At 40.5% G+C, this 16,430-nt stretch overlaps 1 protein-coding gene across 1 annotated transcript in view; it reads right to left on the reverse strand.

Moving 5' to 3' along the window:
• Nucleotides 1-16,430, reverse strand: part of LOC124622900 (myrosinase 1-like) — a 34,934-nt gene that overhangs the window by 9,051 nt on the left and 9,453 nt on the right. The window contains exons 3-6 of the mRNA XM_047148689.1: nt 9,728-9,862; nt 9,512-9,634; nt 4,633-4,816; nt 1,008-1,102 (exon numbers count right to left, since the gene is read on the reverse strand). Coding sequence (XP_047004645.1) covers nt 1,008-1,102; nt 4,633-4,816; nt 9,512-9,634; nt 9,728-9,862 — 537 coding nt within the window. The remainder of the gene's footprint in view (nt 1-1,007; nt 1,103-4,632; nt 4,817-9,511; nt 9,635-9,727; nt 9,863-16,430) is intronic.

Raw genomic sequence — 16,430 nt, forward strand, 5'->3', positions numbered from 1 at the left:
AACATGTGAATTATTGTTGGTTTAGGCACTTCTAAACCCCGATTTGATGCCACTGTATCAAACATTTGCTTCGTATATGAACGACTTGTCTCTATAAATTTCTAAAATTGTTAGATACATTCAGTCATGGTGGTGTAGTGGTTAAGACACTACTCGAGTTCCACAGGACGATGGTTCAAAGTCCCGTCTAGCCATTTATCTTTATACACGCAAATTATATTTTCCATTCAGATATAGATTTTCCATGATTTACCTATGTTGACTAAGGAAAATGCTGGGATGGATCAATTGAAAGCGACTCTTCCGATTTCTTATACTACGTGTCTCCTTTCCGAATCTCTACGTTGACTCTAATGGCTTCTTTGTTGATGAGGTGTTGAACCCGACTATTTTCATTCATTTGTTTCAATTTTCGGATCCTCCCAACAGCGATAAGTTATTTTACAAACTTGAAATCCTTAACGTTGCTGTCGTTTGAAATCGTGAGAACAGCAATGTCGATAAGTAACTGCATTCAGTTCGACGTCCTATGTTTTGTGTCCAAGATAACGAATCAGGTTCAAAAAATGTAGATGTCATTTTTAAATGGAAACAAAAAATCGCAATATTTTAAGGATATGTAGAATCTAGCATTATTGTATGGGTACAAACATTCACAAAACTCGTATTTAGGTTTATGATTGCTGTTAAGTTAAGGGTATAAGTCCTGTAAACAATGTTGACAAAGTCATTCATTGGGTAGCAGTTCGTCTTTATTGTTCCTGATAACAATTTTTTTTCTTATCCCTCAGAGCATTGTCCGATATTGAATGAAAGACAGGCTTAAGTAACAGTTATTCAGATTTAGCTACCAATTAACTTTGAGTGGCTCTATAGTTACGTGGTGTAATGGTGTATCGAGTTAACGAGAGCCTTCCATCTCCCTCTAAGTGAGCTAAACATTCTTCTTGTAATACCTTATAGTAATGCTGTTGTGAATAAAGGTTATAAGATCTCCTGGTACTTACGTAGAATTGCATCTTGCGTTCTGCTGCCTCTATGTCCGCTGCAGAGTCGGTGGCAGGTTCGTACCACATATTGTTAATTGTGATGCCGACCTTCCCTGTAACAAGATATATGCATGTCAGTTACACACACTGTACGATAGCTGAGAGTAATGATACATGAGACACTAACAAGTGGACAACCATTTAAAGTAAACAGAAAGCATTGTTTCCATACCTTACAGTTTCGACGACTGGAAATTTGTGTGGCTCCGAAACCAGAAATAGGGTGGCAAAACTAACTGAAATAAATGAATATTCCCACGATTTATCCAGAGGAAGTCGAAGATGGTTTCAGAGTCATTCAGAAACTTCGGGGTAAATATTTTTGAATTCTGTCGCTGCATACAAAACAATACTTGTCACCATCTCTAACAGTAATTGTTACGTGAATTCTCTGCTCAGCTGCTTGTTTATCAGCAAAAATTGGCCTATCGTCACAGAGCATACATTATAAATGGTGGGCTATACTCAATATGTATCTTATGGAATTGAAGACGAATTGAACAGTGTGGCGTTTGGGAAAAGATTTTGTGAAATTTACGCGTACTATATGTCAGATGAAAGTTAATTCGGTAAGTTTGTAAGAAAAATACATATAATTCTTGCGTATTTGGAAAATCAAACGGAAAAATTCCAGTGTGATAGTACTGGGACATTCTTAATTACCCTGGTAAACTTCATTGCTTTCTTTCTTTTTGCTATTGTGAGACTCTAGTTTATAGAAGAGCTCATGCTCAGGAAAAATAATTCTAATTGTGGACAAACCAATAATTACCAGCCCATTCCAAATACTTGTTTTCCATTCCCCATTTTAGTATTTACTGTTTGCGAATTGCCACACATTGCAGATGTTATCCTTAATGCCTTTCGTCACAGGTTTTCGGTACGCTATACTTTGCTAACATCATAATGCATCTCTAAACAGAAGAAGTAACTCCCTGAAGACTGGCATAATCACTTGCAAAGGCATAATAAATTTGCACTGAAACAGTGATTAGTGGAAGAAGTAGCGCCATTATTATACAGATACTGAGTCCGGCACAGTATACAAAATTAGAACTAATGACGCAGATTTCCAAACGTGCAGTATTCTTTATGGATGGTGCAGTACATACGTTAACTGCGTTTGCACCTATCTCCATCGGCTGATTCGTATACTGTCTGATTTAAAGTATCTGGTCATCCCCATGTAATGTGATACTCACTGCTAGACGTCATGAGAGATGGATCCATCAGGATAAGAGGAGTCGAGGCGTACTGTGTTCAGAGCAGTAACAGCAGAATAGGTAGGACAGAAGAACTCAGTGATTTCAGACATTGGCTAATCACTGGATGTCACATGAGCTACAGATCCGTCAGGGACAGTTCAACCTTTCTAAAGCTGCCCAAGTGGACTGTTAGGATTGCCATTGTGAAGTGGATTCGCGAAGGAACAAACTCACTGAAACCAAGACCAGGCAGACCTCTCGTATTGACGTAAAGGGACGCGGGGCATAGCAGAAGGTAACTAAAAAAATCGCATGAAATCAGCGGAAGGAGTCACTCTTCTTCTTTCTTGGCTCTATAGCTCATGATGAGCCTTGGCCTCTTCTACAATTTCCTTCCATTTCTCTGGGTCCTTTGCCAATGCTCCCCAGTTTTTATAGCCTATCTTCTAAAGATCTTCGATTACTACATCTTTCCATCTGGCTCTTGGTGGACCACGTCCTCTCTGCCCTCCTGGCTTTCCTTGTAATATTCTTTTTGGTACTTATGTATCATTCATGCGAGCCACATGTCCCGCTCACCTCAGTCTGGACGATTTCACTATCCTTCTGATGGGTTGGTCTTTGTATATGATATACAACTCATGGTTGTATCCCCTCCTCCATCTTTCTCTTTCACAAATTGGGCCGATAATTCGTCTAAGTACCTTTCTTTAAAATGCTTCCAGTGTTTCAATATCTTTAGTTGTTAATGTCCAGGCTTCAGAGGCATATGTAAGCACTGGTCGTATAAGTGATTTATACATAGTTAATTTCGTGGTACGAATCAGGAGCCTTGAGGATAGAACTCTTGTTAGGGCAAAATAGGCTCTGTTGTTTAGTATTAGTATTAGTAAAATGTTACCTTTAGTCCAGTTAGCATAACCTCTTTGCATAGGGAGCCGAAAAAAATGGAGTACAGTAGTCAAGTAACTCGTCACAAAGCACATATTTCGATAGTCAGTGGTAAGTGATGCATGAGGTAGCCTAAAGGGCAACGTCACTTCACAGTAGATGACCGGAAGCGAGTGATATGGAGCTATGAATCACACTATACAATGTGGCAATCCGATGGAAGGGTTTGGGTTTAGGGACTGCCTGGAAACGTTATCTGTCAGCAAGTGTAGTGCCAACAACGAAGAACAGAGGAGTGAGCGTTGTGGTATCAGATGTTTTTCGCGGGTAGACTGTGGTTCTCTTATTGCTCTTAAGAAACGCTAAACGCGGAGGGATATGAACATATTTTGGAGAATTGTGTATTACGTAAAGTAGAGGAACACTTCGGAGACTATGGTTGTTTGCATCAACATGATAATGCGTCCTTTCATAAAACAGCATCTGTTAGACAATGGTTCGTGGACAGTAACATTTCTGAAATGGAGTGGCCTACCTAGAATCACGACTTAAATCAAACGGAATGAATCTGGGATGAGTTATCACGGTGACTATGCACCAGATCCCAGCGTGCAACATCCCTGCCGTATCTGGTTTCGGCTTTATCTTCAGAAATTCAACTACCTCATAGAAAATGTCACCAATAGAGTTCAAACCGTCATAATAGCGAAGTGGTGACACAGCTTATATCAATGTCCTCGAACAGGTGTCCAGATACTTTTGATCAGATAGTGTAGTTAGTGACGTAGCAGTCTAAATCAGCGGTTTCGGTTTATGTGTGCAGACTATCTAGTTCACGAAAGTGCTTTTGAGTTTCAATGTGAGATATGAGGGGATCCTAAAGAAATTAAAATGAAATTGTGTCTTAGAACGAGCCCTATTTTTTACTAGGATATAAGTTTACTAATTCTCTGTAAGAGTATTACATTCAATAACATTGATTATCGAGATAGAATGGGGAAACAATGCTGGAGTATCGTTTATAGCGATCGTGAGAGGAAGGTTGGGAAGCGTATGGGGGCATACAGACAGTGATTTTTCAATAGCTCCGCAGGCAAACAGAATAGAATAGGAATACGCTAATACTGAAGTGAGTACGCGCACCTGTGCATTGTAAAATCACATGCATGCGTGTATATAGTTGTGGATGAAGTGACTTACAAGCAATGTACTGCGGATGTGAAGTGATTGTTAAAGGCAAATTGTAGTCTTTGGGTCTTATAATGTAAATGGGACGAACTCTACCTGCCAAAACCAGTAGACATCACCTGTCGAGGTCCCACACTATATGTCTTGTGTTAAGTGAGACTTACGATTCCAACAAACACGCCTACTTATAATGATTTCAGGACTTCATATATATATTCTCCAATGATCCTACATCAAATTTGGATACCCTGCCTCGCCAACCCTAGCACCAGCCATGGTGGTGGGTGGTGAGTGTTTACCTTTCTGGGTCTCTCGGTACTTCTCGTCGTATAGGTGGTAGGCGCCGGCGTGTGCCATGAGCAGGGTGTACGCCGCCATGTAGTCTCCCACACCTGACGAGTTGATGCCTGGGGCGATCATGTAGCCTCCAGAGTAGCCTGAGACGAAACTGGCCGGCTCGTTGAACGTCTGCCACCACTTCACCTGCTCACAAAACACGTCGTTGGTGTTATCCTTCGTTTCAATAACTTACTTCATTACAGATCTAATCACTCGAGTTATATATTAGAGTGATAAATGTTTAATATTGTCAGAATAAATGGAGCTGAGAGACACCATAGCAAATATAATAATACGGGGAGACTCTGAGACATGGTCATATGTAGACCATAGTGAGGTCATAATACAGCAGAGGAGGAGGCCATCTGTCAAGATAGGCTCCGGTTGGGCTCAGCAATAAGCAGGATATACTCCATGCAGCAAAAAAAGCGCAGAGGATTAGGGCTGAACATCCCGTCAATTCCAGGCCAAGCACAATCTCGAATCGGGGAAGGAAATCGACCATGTAATTTTAAAGCAACCATCTGTGCTGCTGCTTAATCAGTTTAGGGAAACAATGGACAACCTAAATTTGGAAGGCCAGACAGGATTTAAGCTAAAAGTAATAACATTTACTCGAGGATTTAGCACCAAAGTAGTCCTAAAGCGTTACTATCTCTAGCTGTGAGCTGTGCCATACTATCTAATCACTAAACCACTAAAATGCCTACGGTTGAGTTCGATGAAGAACTAAGAATCTCTATCGATAACGTATTCTGTGAACAAAGAGACTGCACTATAATCTTATGTAAAATTAAATATTTAAAAGTAGTTACCAAATTGGGTTAGATTAGGTAAAACTAAACCAATGTCAAGGTTTCGAGTCTCATAATAATCTGATAATTAGTTTCTTCAAATATCCCTGTCCTGTTCGACATTTTAAAAGCGTGTAGTATTAAACTTAGAAAGTTGTATTTTAAGAATTAGGTTCAATTGGTTATAAAAACGTTCTGTAGAGGTTCTCATTGAGCCACTTCTTTTACTTTTGAATTATACCACTTTTTTCGGAATCTTATTAATGCATTATACTTACGTTCTAGGTTCTACTTTTGGATGTAGTTCCAGTTTATCATAAAATTATTAAGTAAAAACCAATTTCCGCGCCAAAAACTGTACAAACGAGTTAGATTGAGTTATCCTACTAAGTACGACACAAAGTTAAAATGGCAGCACTATGTTTGAGGTAAGTGACCCGTGGTTTGGGGGTGCTGAATAGCTCTCGGCCCAGATGCGCCGCTGTCGACACCGTCATGCGTCGTTTCGTTTGTAACGGCCGCCGACTGTTTGCCCCTCACATGTCGCATGTTGGCATTGTTGCTGCGACGGACACCTCAGTCCGTAGAGCCCACCGAACTGATCCATCCCGACGTTACTTACTACCCTGCTACTCGTCGTAACGCCACCGTGTGGGTCAAAGGTATGGCGTTGTCATACTTTTTTAGTGAGGGTATTGCAGAGTTGTTAGATTCTGGCACCATTTAACGAGCAGTTATACGGTTTTTGCGGCGCAAGGCGCCGTATTGTTCGCGCTTTGCGAATTACATGGGGTCGGTGTTTCCGCATCTGCCAGACCACTGGAGTGTACCGGTTGTGAGAAGAGATTGACGATATAGTACATGATGGACTGATGAGATACAGCAATGGAAATTGTAGTGTGTCTAACCCTCTCTGAACGAGAAGACGACGTAGACATTCCAACGTATGGCTGCTGTGGACATCCGCGGAAGAAGATTAAACAAAAAAAGTTAAACAAATAAAAAAGATAAAAGTTAAATCAGTAAAATATCAAAGTATTCTACCCTTTCTTTTATTCTTTTTTCTTTTCTTTTTTTACCAAAACGATCACAGACGTATTTCGTTTTTGTTCGTGGTCGGTACCTGAAGTGGTGGTGAACTTCCGTCCTAGTTAGCTTTTAGGGTGAAGGTGGCGGTGGCTCTAGCTGTTCTTTTTGCTTGTAGGATGGATAGGTTTTTGGGGATAGTAGGTGTGCTTGGAGCCAACGCCTGAAGTGGAAGAGGCACAGGAAAAAAAATATAAAAAATAAACGTTACGGTCCCGGGTTCGAACCTCACCACCCGTTAAATTTTGAATGAAAAATATCAGCAATGTCAGCCGAAGACTTAGGTGTAAGACGTTGTCCTAACTCTGCCAACAACCTTGTCAAAGAGTGAGGCGGAGCCTTTAGAGGTTCAGGACACATTTGCCCTTGAGATGGGAAACTGCCCCTAAAAGCAGAAGAGTCAGTAATGATCAATGGCATGAGGAAGCAGAAGCCAATGGAAACCACTGCATTAAAGAGATATACTATGTATCCAAAGGACATATGGTCTGTAACTGAAAGTGTCATGATGAGCTCTCCTTTGGTAAAACATTCCGGACTAGTCCACCATTCGGATTTGTGGCAGAGGGCTGCCAAGGGGGAGCTGGTCATGTGAAAAAGATCGAATAACCAACGAAAAGAAAAGTTCTACGAACCGGGGCGTGGAATGTCAGAAGTTTAAATGTGGCAGCAAAATTAGAAAATCTGAAATGGGAAATTGTGACTCACTCTAGATATAGTCGGGGTCAGTGAAGTGAAATGGAAATAAGGCAAGGATATCTGGTCAAATGAGTATAGGGCAATATCAAGAGCAATAGAAATTGTCATAACGGAAGTAGGATTCGTAATGAATAGGATGGTAGGACAGAGAGTGAGTTACTGTGAACAGTTTAGTGATAGGGTTGCTCTCATCAGAATCGACAGAAAATCAACACCGACGAAGATGGTTCAAGTATACGTGCCTACGTCGCAAGCCGAAGATGAAGGGATAGAGAAAGTATATTAGGATATTCAACGGGTAATACAGCACGTAAAGGGTGATGAAACTCTAACAGTCGCGGCAGATTGCAATGCAGTTGTAGGGGAAATTGTAGAAGAATATGGGCTTGGTGCTTGGAAGAGGGTGGTAAAAGACTGAGTTCTGTAATAAATTGCAGCTAGTAATAGCGAATACTCTGCTCAAGAATCACAAGAGGAGGAGGTATACTTGAAAAAGGCCGGGAGATATGGGAAGATTTCAGTTAGATTACATTTTGGGCAGGCAGAGATTCGGAAATCAGATACTGGACTATAAGGCGTACCCACAAGCAGATACAGACTCAGCTCACAATGTAATAATGGTGTTGAATAGGTTTAAATTTAAGAGACTAGTCAGGAAGAATCAATGCGCAGAGACGCGGGATACGTAAGTACTAAGGAATGAAGGGATATGCTTGTAGTTCTCTGAGGGTATACACATTGCGATAAAGGATATCTCAGCTGGAAAGAAAAACATGGGAACAAAGAAGGTAACAGCGAAGAAACGATGGGTAACAGAAGAAATACTTCAGCTGATGGATAAAAGAAGAATATACAAAAACGCTCAGTGAAATTCAGGAATACATAAATACAAGTTACTTAGGAATGAAATAAATAGGAAGTGCAGGGAAGCTAAGCGCTGTCGGGCTTGGATAGCACTTGGATGGGCCGCTGTAAGGGTCTGCCGAGTGCTGTTGGCGGGCGGGGTACGTTCAGCTCTTGTGAGGCCAACTGAGGAGCTACTTATCTCAGCTGCACTATGGTGGGAAAAGGAAACGACAACCGAGCCGATCAACGTCCTTTGTGGCATCAGTCTGAAATGATTTAGAGGAAGCAATGGAATCAGAGTGACGTTATGGGGACTGAAGTGCATTTCTTCCTCTACCTCAAAACATTAAAGGCAACACGCATGACGTACGCAGAAATCTTTCCAGACAGAGGAGAGAGACTCAAAAATTCTCAGTTTTTTGAAAGAAAGTAAGCTGGTGAATTTCGAGACGTTTTACGGCACAAAAACTAAGTTTTATATATGATACAAAGAAATAACTATCACAGTGAGTCAATGGTTTTCCACTCACTTCTAGTAGTGTATAAAAATTCTGTTACGAACAAGATCTCTGTAGACCAGATTCGTGGTAGAATGAGCGAGGGGGGAGGGGGGGGGGGGAAGCATCTTCTTCCTCTTTGCCTTCCCCCTTGCGAATGACTATGATAACGCGTCACATCCCTCTTCAACTTTGTAGAGAGGAATTTATGAAGACAAGTAGCCGGCCGGTGTGGCCGTGTGGTTCTAGGCGCTTCAGTCTGGAACCGCGTGCCCGCTACGGTCGCAGGTTCGAATCCTGCCTCGGGTATGGATGTGTGTGATGTCCTTAGGTTAGTTAGGTTTAAGTAGTTCTAAGTTCTAGGGGACTGATGACCACAGATGTTAACTCCCATAGTGCTCAGAGCCATTTGTACCATTTGAAGACAAGTGAAGGAGTATTAGAGTCTGACCTACCGTCTACTGGGAAGTCATAATAGACAGGGCAAAAGGTCGGATTAGTACTAGGCGAGCAAATAAAGCAGCCTTGCCTGGAGTCGGATAGTGAGGATAGTGACCTCGAGGAAAGAATAAGGCGAATAGGAACTGAACAGAAAAACATGGATCGTCTCTACATCTGCCGTCAGAATAACTGCTGATTATGTGGACCAGTTATTTAAGATCTTATGTAATGTACTGGAAAATATTTTACTATATTCTCAGTCGAATGCTCGGAGCTTGCATTCTTCGTACTGTTCGTTTATTCTATGACAAGACAGAATCATTTCTATTAAACTATGAACCCCTAGCCTTGAACAAAAAATTGTTGATGCAAATGCCTTTCCCACTACATTTCAGTTATTAACTCCAGCGTAAGTTTGAATATGAGTATCAAAGCGTAGTATTAGTGTACCTCCAGAACACTCTTTTGTCGCTTACCCTGTCGCCATAGTTGTCGTAGAGCACTCTGGCGTACTCGACAAAGTAGTCCGCCAGCCTGGGGTTGGGCCACCCCCCGATGTCTTGCAATGTCTGCGGCAAGTCCCAGTGGAACATCGTCACCTGCAACAAACATATACAACACCGTGTGGCGTCACTTTTTATTAGTGCTCTAATGTCAAGGAACGGAAGCCGGATCACTGAGGTTGCTCTTACCACTGGAGTGATGCCGTTGGCAATGAGGCCGTCGATGACCTTGTTGTAGTAGTCGATTCCCTCCGGATTGATGTTGTTGACGTCTCCAGTGGGGAGAACCCTGGGCCACGATATGGAAAAGCGGTATGCGTCCACCTGGCACACAAAAATAATGCTCTCAGCATCGCTTAAAACGTCGACTCAAATCTGATTTTGTCCCTACAGATATTTCACGAACATCAACGATATGAATACATTAAAAAAATAAAATTTCTGCCTGTATCAAGTTATAGGGTCTAACTCATATACATTTCATTTCTAGAACAAGTCGATCAGTAAGCTACATAGAAGTCAAAACCACACTGCAATGAAGGTAAGTTTTTAAGGCCGGAGGAAGGAAACGGAAAACCACCTGCGGAAAGCTGTTATCACCAACGAAGATTCTCTCTCCATGTATCCAAGCAGACTTCTTGTACACCAATATAACGTTATCTACCGTTCTGTGACCCACATTATTGATTCCAGCCCGTCCTTGCTTCTTTCTATAAACTCCTCATTATTTCTTGCTTTTATTTAGTCTCCATTCCTCTTTCTTCAGCTTCGCATTTCCTTTGACGCTATTGCTCTGTTTATCACATCAATTAAATGCAGTTGCGTATTGTTGCCATGGCTATTGCTTGTACCCAGTTGCCGTTGGCGGATATAATTGCTGCGTTATTATAATGTAGTTCTTGCTATTTTAATGTGACTTACAATTAGACATATTACGAAATCCATTATAATCACCGTTATCATTATTTTTATTTCCATTATTATTCGTGTTTTTGAAATGTATGGAGCACTATTTCAGATACTGTGTTCAGTGTTTATAAGGAGAACTTAAGAAGGGATGCTTGAATGACAGTAAGCGATGGCCTAAAAACTACATACTTGGCAGCGAAAGTAAGTTCATAAATAAAATAAGCGCTCTCGAGACAAAATAGACAAAATTTTAAGAAAATTATGTCCCAGTCAGATTGTAGCATTCTGAAACGCACGAGTACTGCTTAACAGACTTAACTGAAGCTTCTCTAGCTCAGAGTGTGAAATAAGGATTAACCGTGAAATTATGTAAGTGATTATCGTAGTATACAATAAATATGTTTAAATGTAATAGAAATATTTAAACGGTTACGTATAATCGATTTGATTTATAGTTTCAAGCATTTTATAAAAACACCTTCAAGCATTTTGAGCTTTTCCACTTCGTACAATAAGGTCTACGTCCAGTTCTAGCTATTGTACAACAAATTATTTTATAAATTATTCCCTTTAAGAAGTAGTTCATTAACTGTTTTCTCCGTCTCTGCTTAGCAGAGCATAATAATAGTATCATAAAGTAACACTTTGCCCAAATTTTGCAACCATTATTCGTATTTACTTGTTCACTAAACAGCTTTTGACTCTCAGGCGACAGCTGTCACATCGCATTTTATTAATTGTTGTGATATTCAGTTGTCACCGGATGATATGTTCAAATGTGTGTGAAATATTATCGGAATTAAGTGCTAAGGTCATCAGTTCCTTAGCTTACACACTACTTAACCTAAATTATCCTAAGGACAAACACACACACCCATGCCCGAGGGAGGACTCGAACCTCCGCCGGGACCAGCCGCACAGTCCATGACTGCAGCGCCCCAGACCGCTCGGCTAATCCCGCGCGGCTCACCGGATGATAGGATAGGATGCAGAATAGGGATTAGTGATTAAGTAAAGTACAGTAAATCAGTAAAGATTCTCCTTCTCTATTAGTAAACACGACAAAAACCTCGATTCCTTCAAGAATCAGCTTCTACTAATACTACGACACCGTGCAATGGCAACAGTCAACCATGAGAGAACGTATCAGCTCTATTAGATACTAAAATTGAGTACTGCTCTTACAAAAACACACCGTCCAATAACTGCAGTAAGATCCAATACCTTACAACTTCACTGTATTCTTGGTGAGTATATTTCGATATTAAGCGTGTAAGCGAGAAAAAGTCTAGAAAAGGCGTGAAATTTTTTTTAAAGTTTGTTGGAAGTTGCAAAGTTCTCTCGTCATCAAACACTAGTTAAATATAGTAGGGGCAATTTGCACTCCGTTTTACGCAAAAGCAAGTTTTTCGCGTACGTCATTGTTTACAACGTCATATCTTCTGATATATGTGCCGTACAATTATATGATTTCCAGGTACATTCAGTGATATACTTTGATACTGTGTGCAAAATGTGTTGCGAACAGTGTTAGTAGTTAAGTAATAACAAATTAAAGCGTCATGCTTGATGCCGGAAGTTTTAATGCATGAACAGCGAAAATGTAGTAAGCGAAAAACTTTTTTCGTTTCACATTTTGTGGAAGGGTGTCTGTGAAAAAATATTTCGTGAGAGTTTGCAGATCTACATCTACATGATTACTCTGCAATTCCCATTTAAGTGCTTGGCAGAGGGTTCCTCGAACAACAATCATACTGTCTCCCTACCATTCCACTCCCGAACAGCGCGCGGGAAAACGAACACCTGAACCTTTCTGTTCGAGCTCTGATTTCTCTTATTTTATTTTGATGATCATTCCTACCTATGTAGTTTGGGCTCAACAAAATATATTCGCATTCGGAAGAGAAAGTTGGTGACTGAAATTTCGTAAATAGATCTCGCCGCGACGAAAAACGTCTTTGCTTTAATGACTTCCATCCCAACTCGCGTATCATATCTGCCACACTCTCTCCCCTATTACGTGATAATACAAAACGAGCTGCCTTTTTTGCACCCTTTCTATGTCCTTCGTCAATCCCACCTGGTAAGGATCCCACACCGCGCAGCAATATTCTAACAGAGGACGAACGAGTGTAGTGTAAGCTGTCTCTTTAGTGGACTTGTTGCATCTTCTAAGTGTCCTGCCAATGAAACGCAACCTTTCGCTCGCTTTCCCCACAATATTATCTATGTGATCTTTCCAACTGAAGTTGTTCGTAATTTTTACACCCAGGTACTTAGTTGAATTGACAGCCTTGAGAATTGTACTATTTATCGAGTAATCGAATTCCAACGAATTTCTTTTGGAACTCATGTGGATCACCTCAAACCTTTCGTTATTTAGCGTCAACTGCCACCTGCCACACCATACAGCAATCTTTTCTAAATCGCTTTGCAACTGATACTGGTCTTCGGATGACCTTACTAGTCGGTAAATTACAGCATCATCTGCGAACAACCTAAGAGAACTGCTCAGATACGTTTTTGTAAATCACTAAGGGCTTTCATTCTCAAATACTAGATGAATAAAATCTGGTTATTTGCGCCCTGTGTGTTACGGTGTCTGCAAGTCACACCAAGTGCGTGCCAGAGGATTCATCGAATCACCTTCGCACTAATTTTCTGTTATTCCACTCTTGAACAGCGCGAGCAAAAAAGAACGTCTGTATCTTCCCGTGCGAGCTCTCACTTCTCTCATTTTATTATGATGATGATTTTTCGCTGTGTAGGTCACCGACAACAAAATATTTTCGCAGCCGGAGGAGAGAGTTCGTGACTAAAATTTCGTGAGAAGATCCCACCGCAACGAGAAAAGTCTTTGTTTTAATAATTTCCACCTCAAGTCCTGTATCACGTCCGTGACACTCTCTCCCCTATTTCTCGATGGTACAAAACGTGCTGCTCTTCACTGAACTCTGTCGATGTATCTCGTTAATCCCATCTGCTAAGATCCCATACGGCGTAGCAGTACTCCAAGAGGACGGACAAACGTAGTGTAGGTAGTCTCCTTAGTAGATATGTTCCATCTTCTAAGTCTTCTGCAAATAAATAGGAGTCTTTGGTTCGCTTTCCCCACAACATTTTCTATGCGTTCTTTCCAATTTCAATTATTCGTAATTACAATTCCCAGGTATTTAGTTGAATTAATGGCCTTTAGATTTGATTGATTTATCATGTAACCAAAGTTTAACGGATTCCGTATAGCACTCATGTGGATGACCTCACACTTTTCATTATTTCGGGTCACTTGCCAATTTTCACACTATGCAGATATCTTATCTAAACCTTTTTGTAATTAGTTTTGATCTGATGACTTTACTAGACGATAAACGACACCATCATCTGTGAACAAGCTAGGACGGCTTCTCAGATTGTCTCCTAAATCGATTACTTACATGAGGAACAGTAGAGGGTGTGACGTCTCTGGGCAAGACATTAAATACATGCAAGAAACATTTATCTTTGTTCTTATATTTCATTTCTGTAATAACATTTATCGATTATGTGGATTCTGTATAAAAGAAATAATAATTTTCCATTTTTATATTTGTATAATATTATGTATGTCAATTTTTCAAATAATGTATGTGGTCGGCGAGTGTGGAAACCGATACAGACAATGATAATTAAAAATATAACAAAGAAATATATATATATATATATATATATATATATATATATATATATATATATATATATATATATTAGCATATTAAATTGCTCATAAATAACGGTGGCTTAGACATTACTCTCGCTGTCTTCTCGTAGCCGTGAATGTTGTAAGAGCCTGTGATGCTCTCTCGATCGCTTGGTTCACTTTTATTTGTTTTTTGATCGAGAAAGACACCATTGGGCACTGATGTATAAAAAAAGTGTGTACTTTCAATTTTATGTTAATTCTGAATATAGAAATTGTTAAAAATACTTGTAATAATTTGTAGCTCGCTTGCCCAGTATTTCAACCCACATTTTTAGCCCTTTTCAGTGAATTTAGCATTTTTTGTGACCCAGTGCTGCGTCACGATCGCGGGAGCCACTGCCGCGGCAAATTCAAACTATAATTGAATGAAAGCAGTTTTCCCGCAACCAATCGTGCAGGTAATTGTACATAAAATTATTTCTCTTCAGCTTCCCGGAGACCACAGAGGAGAATTGTGGCTTTTATTATGTCATTTTCAGAGAGAAGTTGCAGCATTAGAAAATTGCAGCGAAATTCAGGAAGATCTGCAGCGGAAAGGCACTTGGTGTAGGGCCGGTTTTGGTGGCCGAGCGGTTCTAGGCGCTACAGTCTGGTGCCGCGCTACCGCTACGGTCGCAGGTTCGAATCCTGCCTCGGGCATGGATGTGTGTGATGTCCTTAGGTTAGTTAGGTTTAAGTAGTTCTAAGTTCTAGGTGACTGATGACCTCAGAAGTTAAGTCCCATAGTGCTCAGAGCAATTTGAACTTGGTGTAGGGAGTGGCAACTAACCCGTAACATAGAGAAATGTAATGTATTGTGAAAACATAGAAAGAAGGATCCTTTATTGCATGCTTATATGAGAGCGGAACAAACACTGGTAGCAGTTACTTCTGTAAAATATCTGGGAGTATGCGTACGGAACGATTTGAAGTGGAATGATCATATAAAATTAATTGTTGGTAAGGCGGGTGCCAGATTGAGGTTCATTGGGAGAGTCCTCAGAAAATGTAGTCCATCAACAAAGGAGGTGGCTTACAAAACACTCGTTCGACCTATACTTAAGTATTGCTCATCAGTGTGGGATCGGTACCAGGTCGGGTTGACAGAGGAGATATAGAAGATCCAAAGAAGAGCGGCGCGTTTCGTCATAGGGTTATTTGGTAAGCGTGATAGCGTTACGGAGATGTTTAGCAAACTCAAGTGGCAGACTCTGCAAGAGAGGCGCTCTGCATCGCGGTGTAGCTTGCTGTCCAGGTTTCGAGAGGGTGCGTTTCTGGATGAGGCATCGAATATATTGCTTCCCCCTACTTATACCTCCCGAGGAGATCACGAATGTAAAATTAGAGAGATTCGAGCGCGCACGGAGGCTTTCCGGCAGTCGTTCTTCCCGCGAACCGTACGCGACTGGAACAGGAAAGGGAGGTAATGACAGTGGCACGTAAAGTGCTCTCCGCCACACACCGTTGGGTGGCTTGCGGAGTATAAATGTAGATGTAGATGGACATGGACAACTGTTAGTACCATATTAGTGACGTAAATAATTTACGTTAATGAGAAAGTTAAAGCTTTACTTGTATGAGATCAAGGACTACTGCCTTGAAATCTGGTCTGTCTGATAAAATTAAAATCATTTCCAATTTTAGTTTCATGCTCTCGTGTTAGCCACGGCAATCAATAGGGTTTAAATATTAGAAAACCTACTGCAACTTTTATGGGTGACAAACAATGCATAATGTAACTTCTGTGCGTGTAATATGAGTAATTTTCAGTGCATTTCAGAGCTTAAAGTAGAGAAAGACATGTTTAATTTCGTAATCAGTTACAGTAATGATACAGTGTTTCATTTGTAACAAGCCAGATCAGAGTTACGAGAATATAGTTTCGAAAATTAACTATCATACATTCACAGCAGGAAATCTGTTAGTGTTGTGCGTATCCCCGCATAATAGGTCAGAGTGCACAAAGTTAAACTTTTAACTACAGAAATCGGTAGTAAGAACTGCAGTTTATCTTTTGTGTTTGCAGCGATAATCAACATTTGGTTTACTTAAAGTGATATGCAATATAAACCGTATTATAGCCAAAGATCATAAAATTTCAATCCATGATTCTAGTACTACCAAACAAATGAATAGCATTCTTTTACATTCAACCAAACTGTATATAAAATCAAAGTGCACGGGGTTACGTAACAAGGGCCTATGACACTACCTTTGGGAACGCTAGAAATCGCTTCTGTTTTACTCGATGACTATCCGTCAGTT

The sequence above is a fragment of the Schistocerca americana genome, chromosome 7 (assembly GCF_021461395.2).
Source record: "Schistocerca americana isolate TAMUIC-IGC-003095 chromosome 7, iqSchAmer2.1, whole genome shotgun sequence".
NCBI lineage: Eukaryota > Metazoa > Arthropoda > Insecta > Orthoptera > Acrididae > Schistocerca > Schistocerca americana.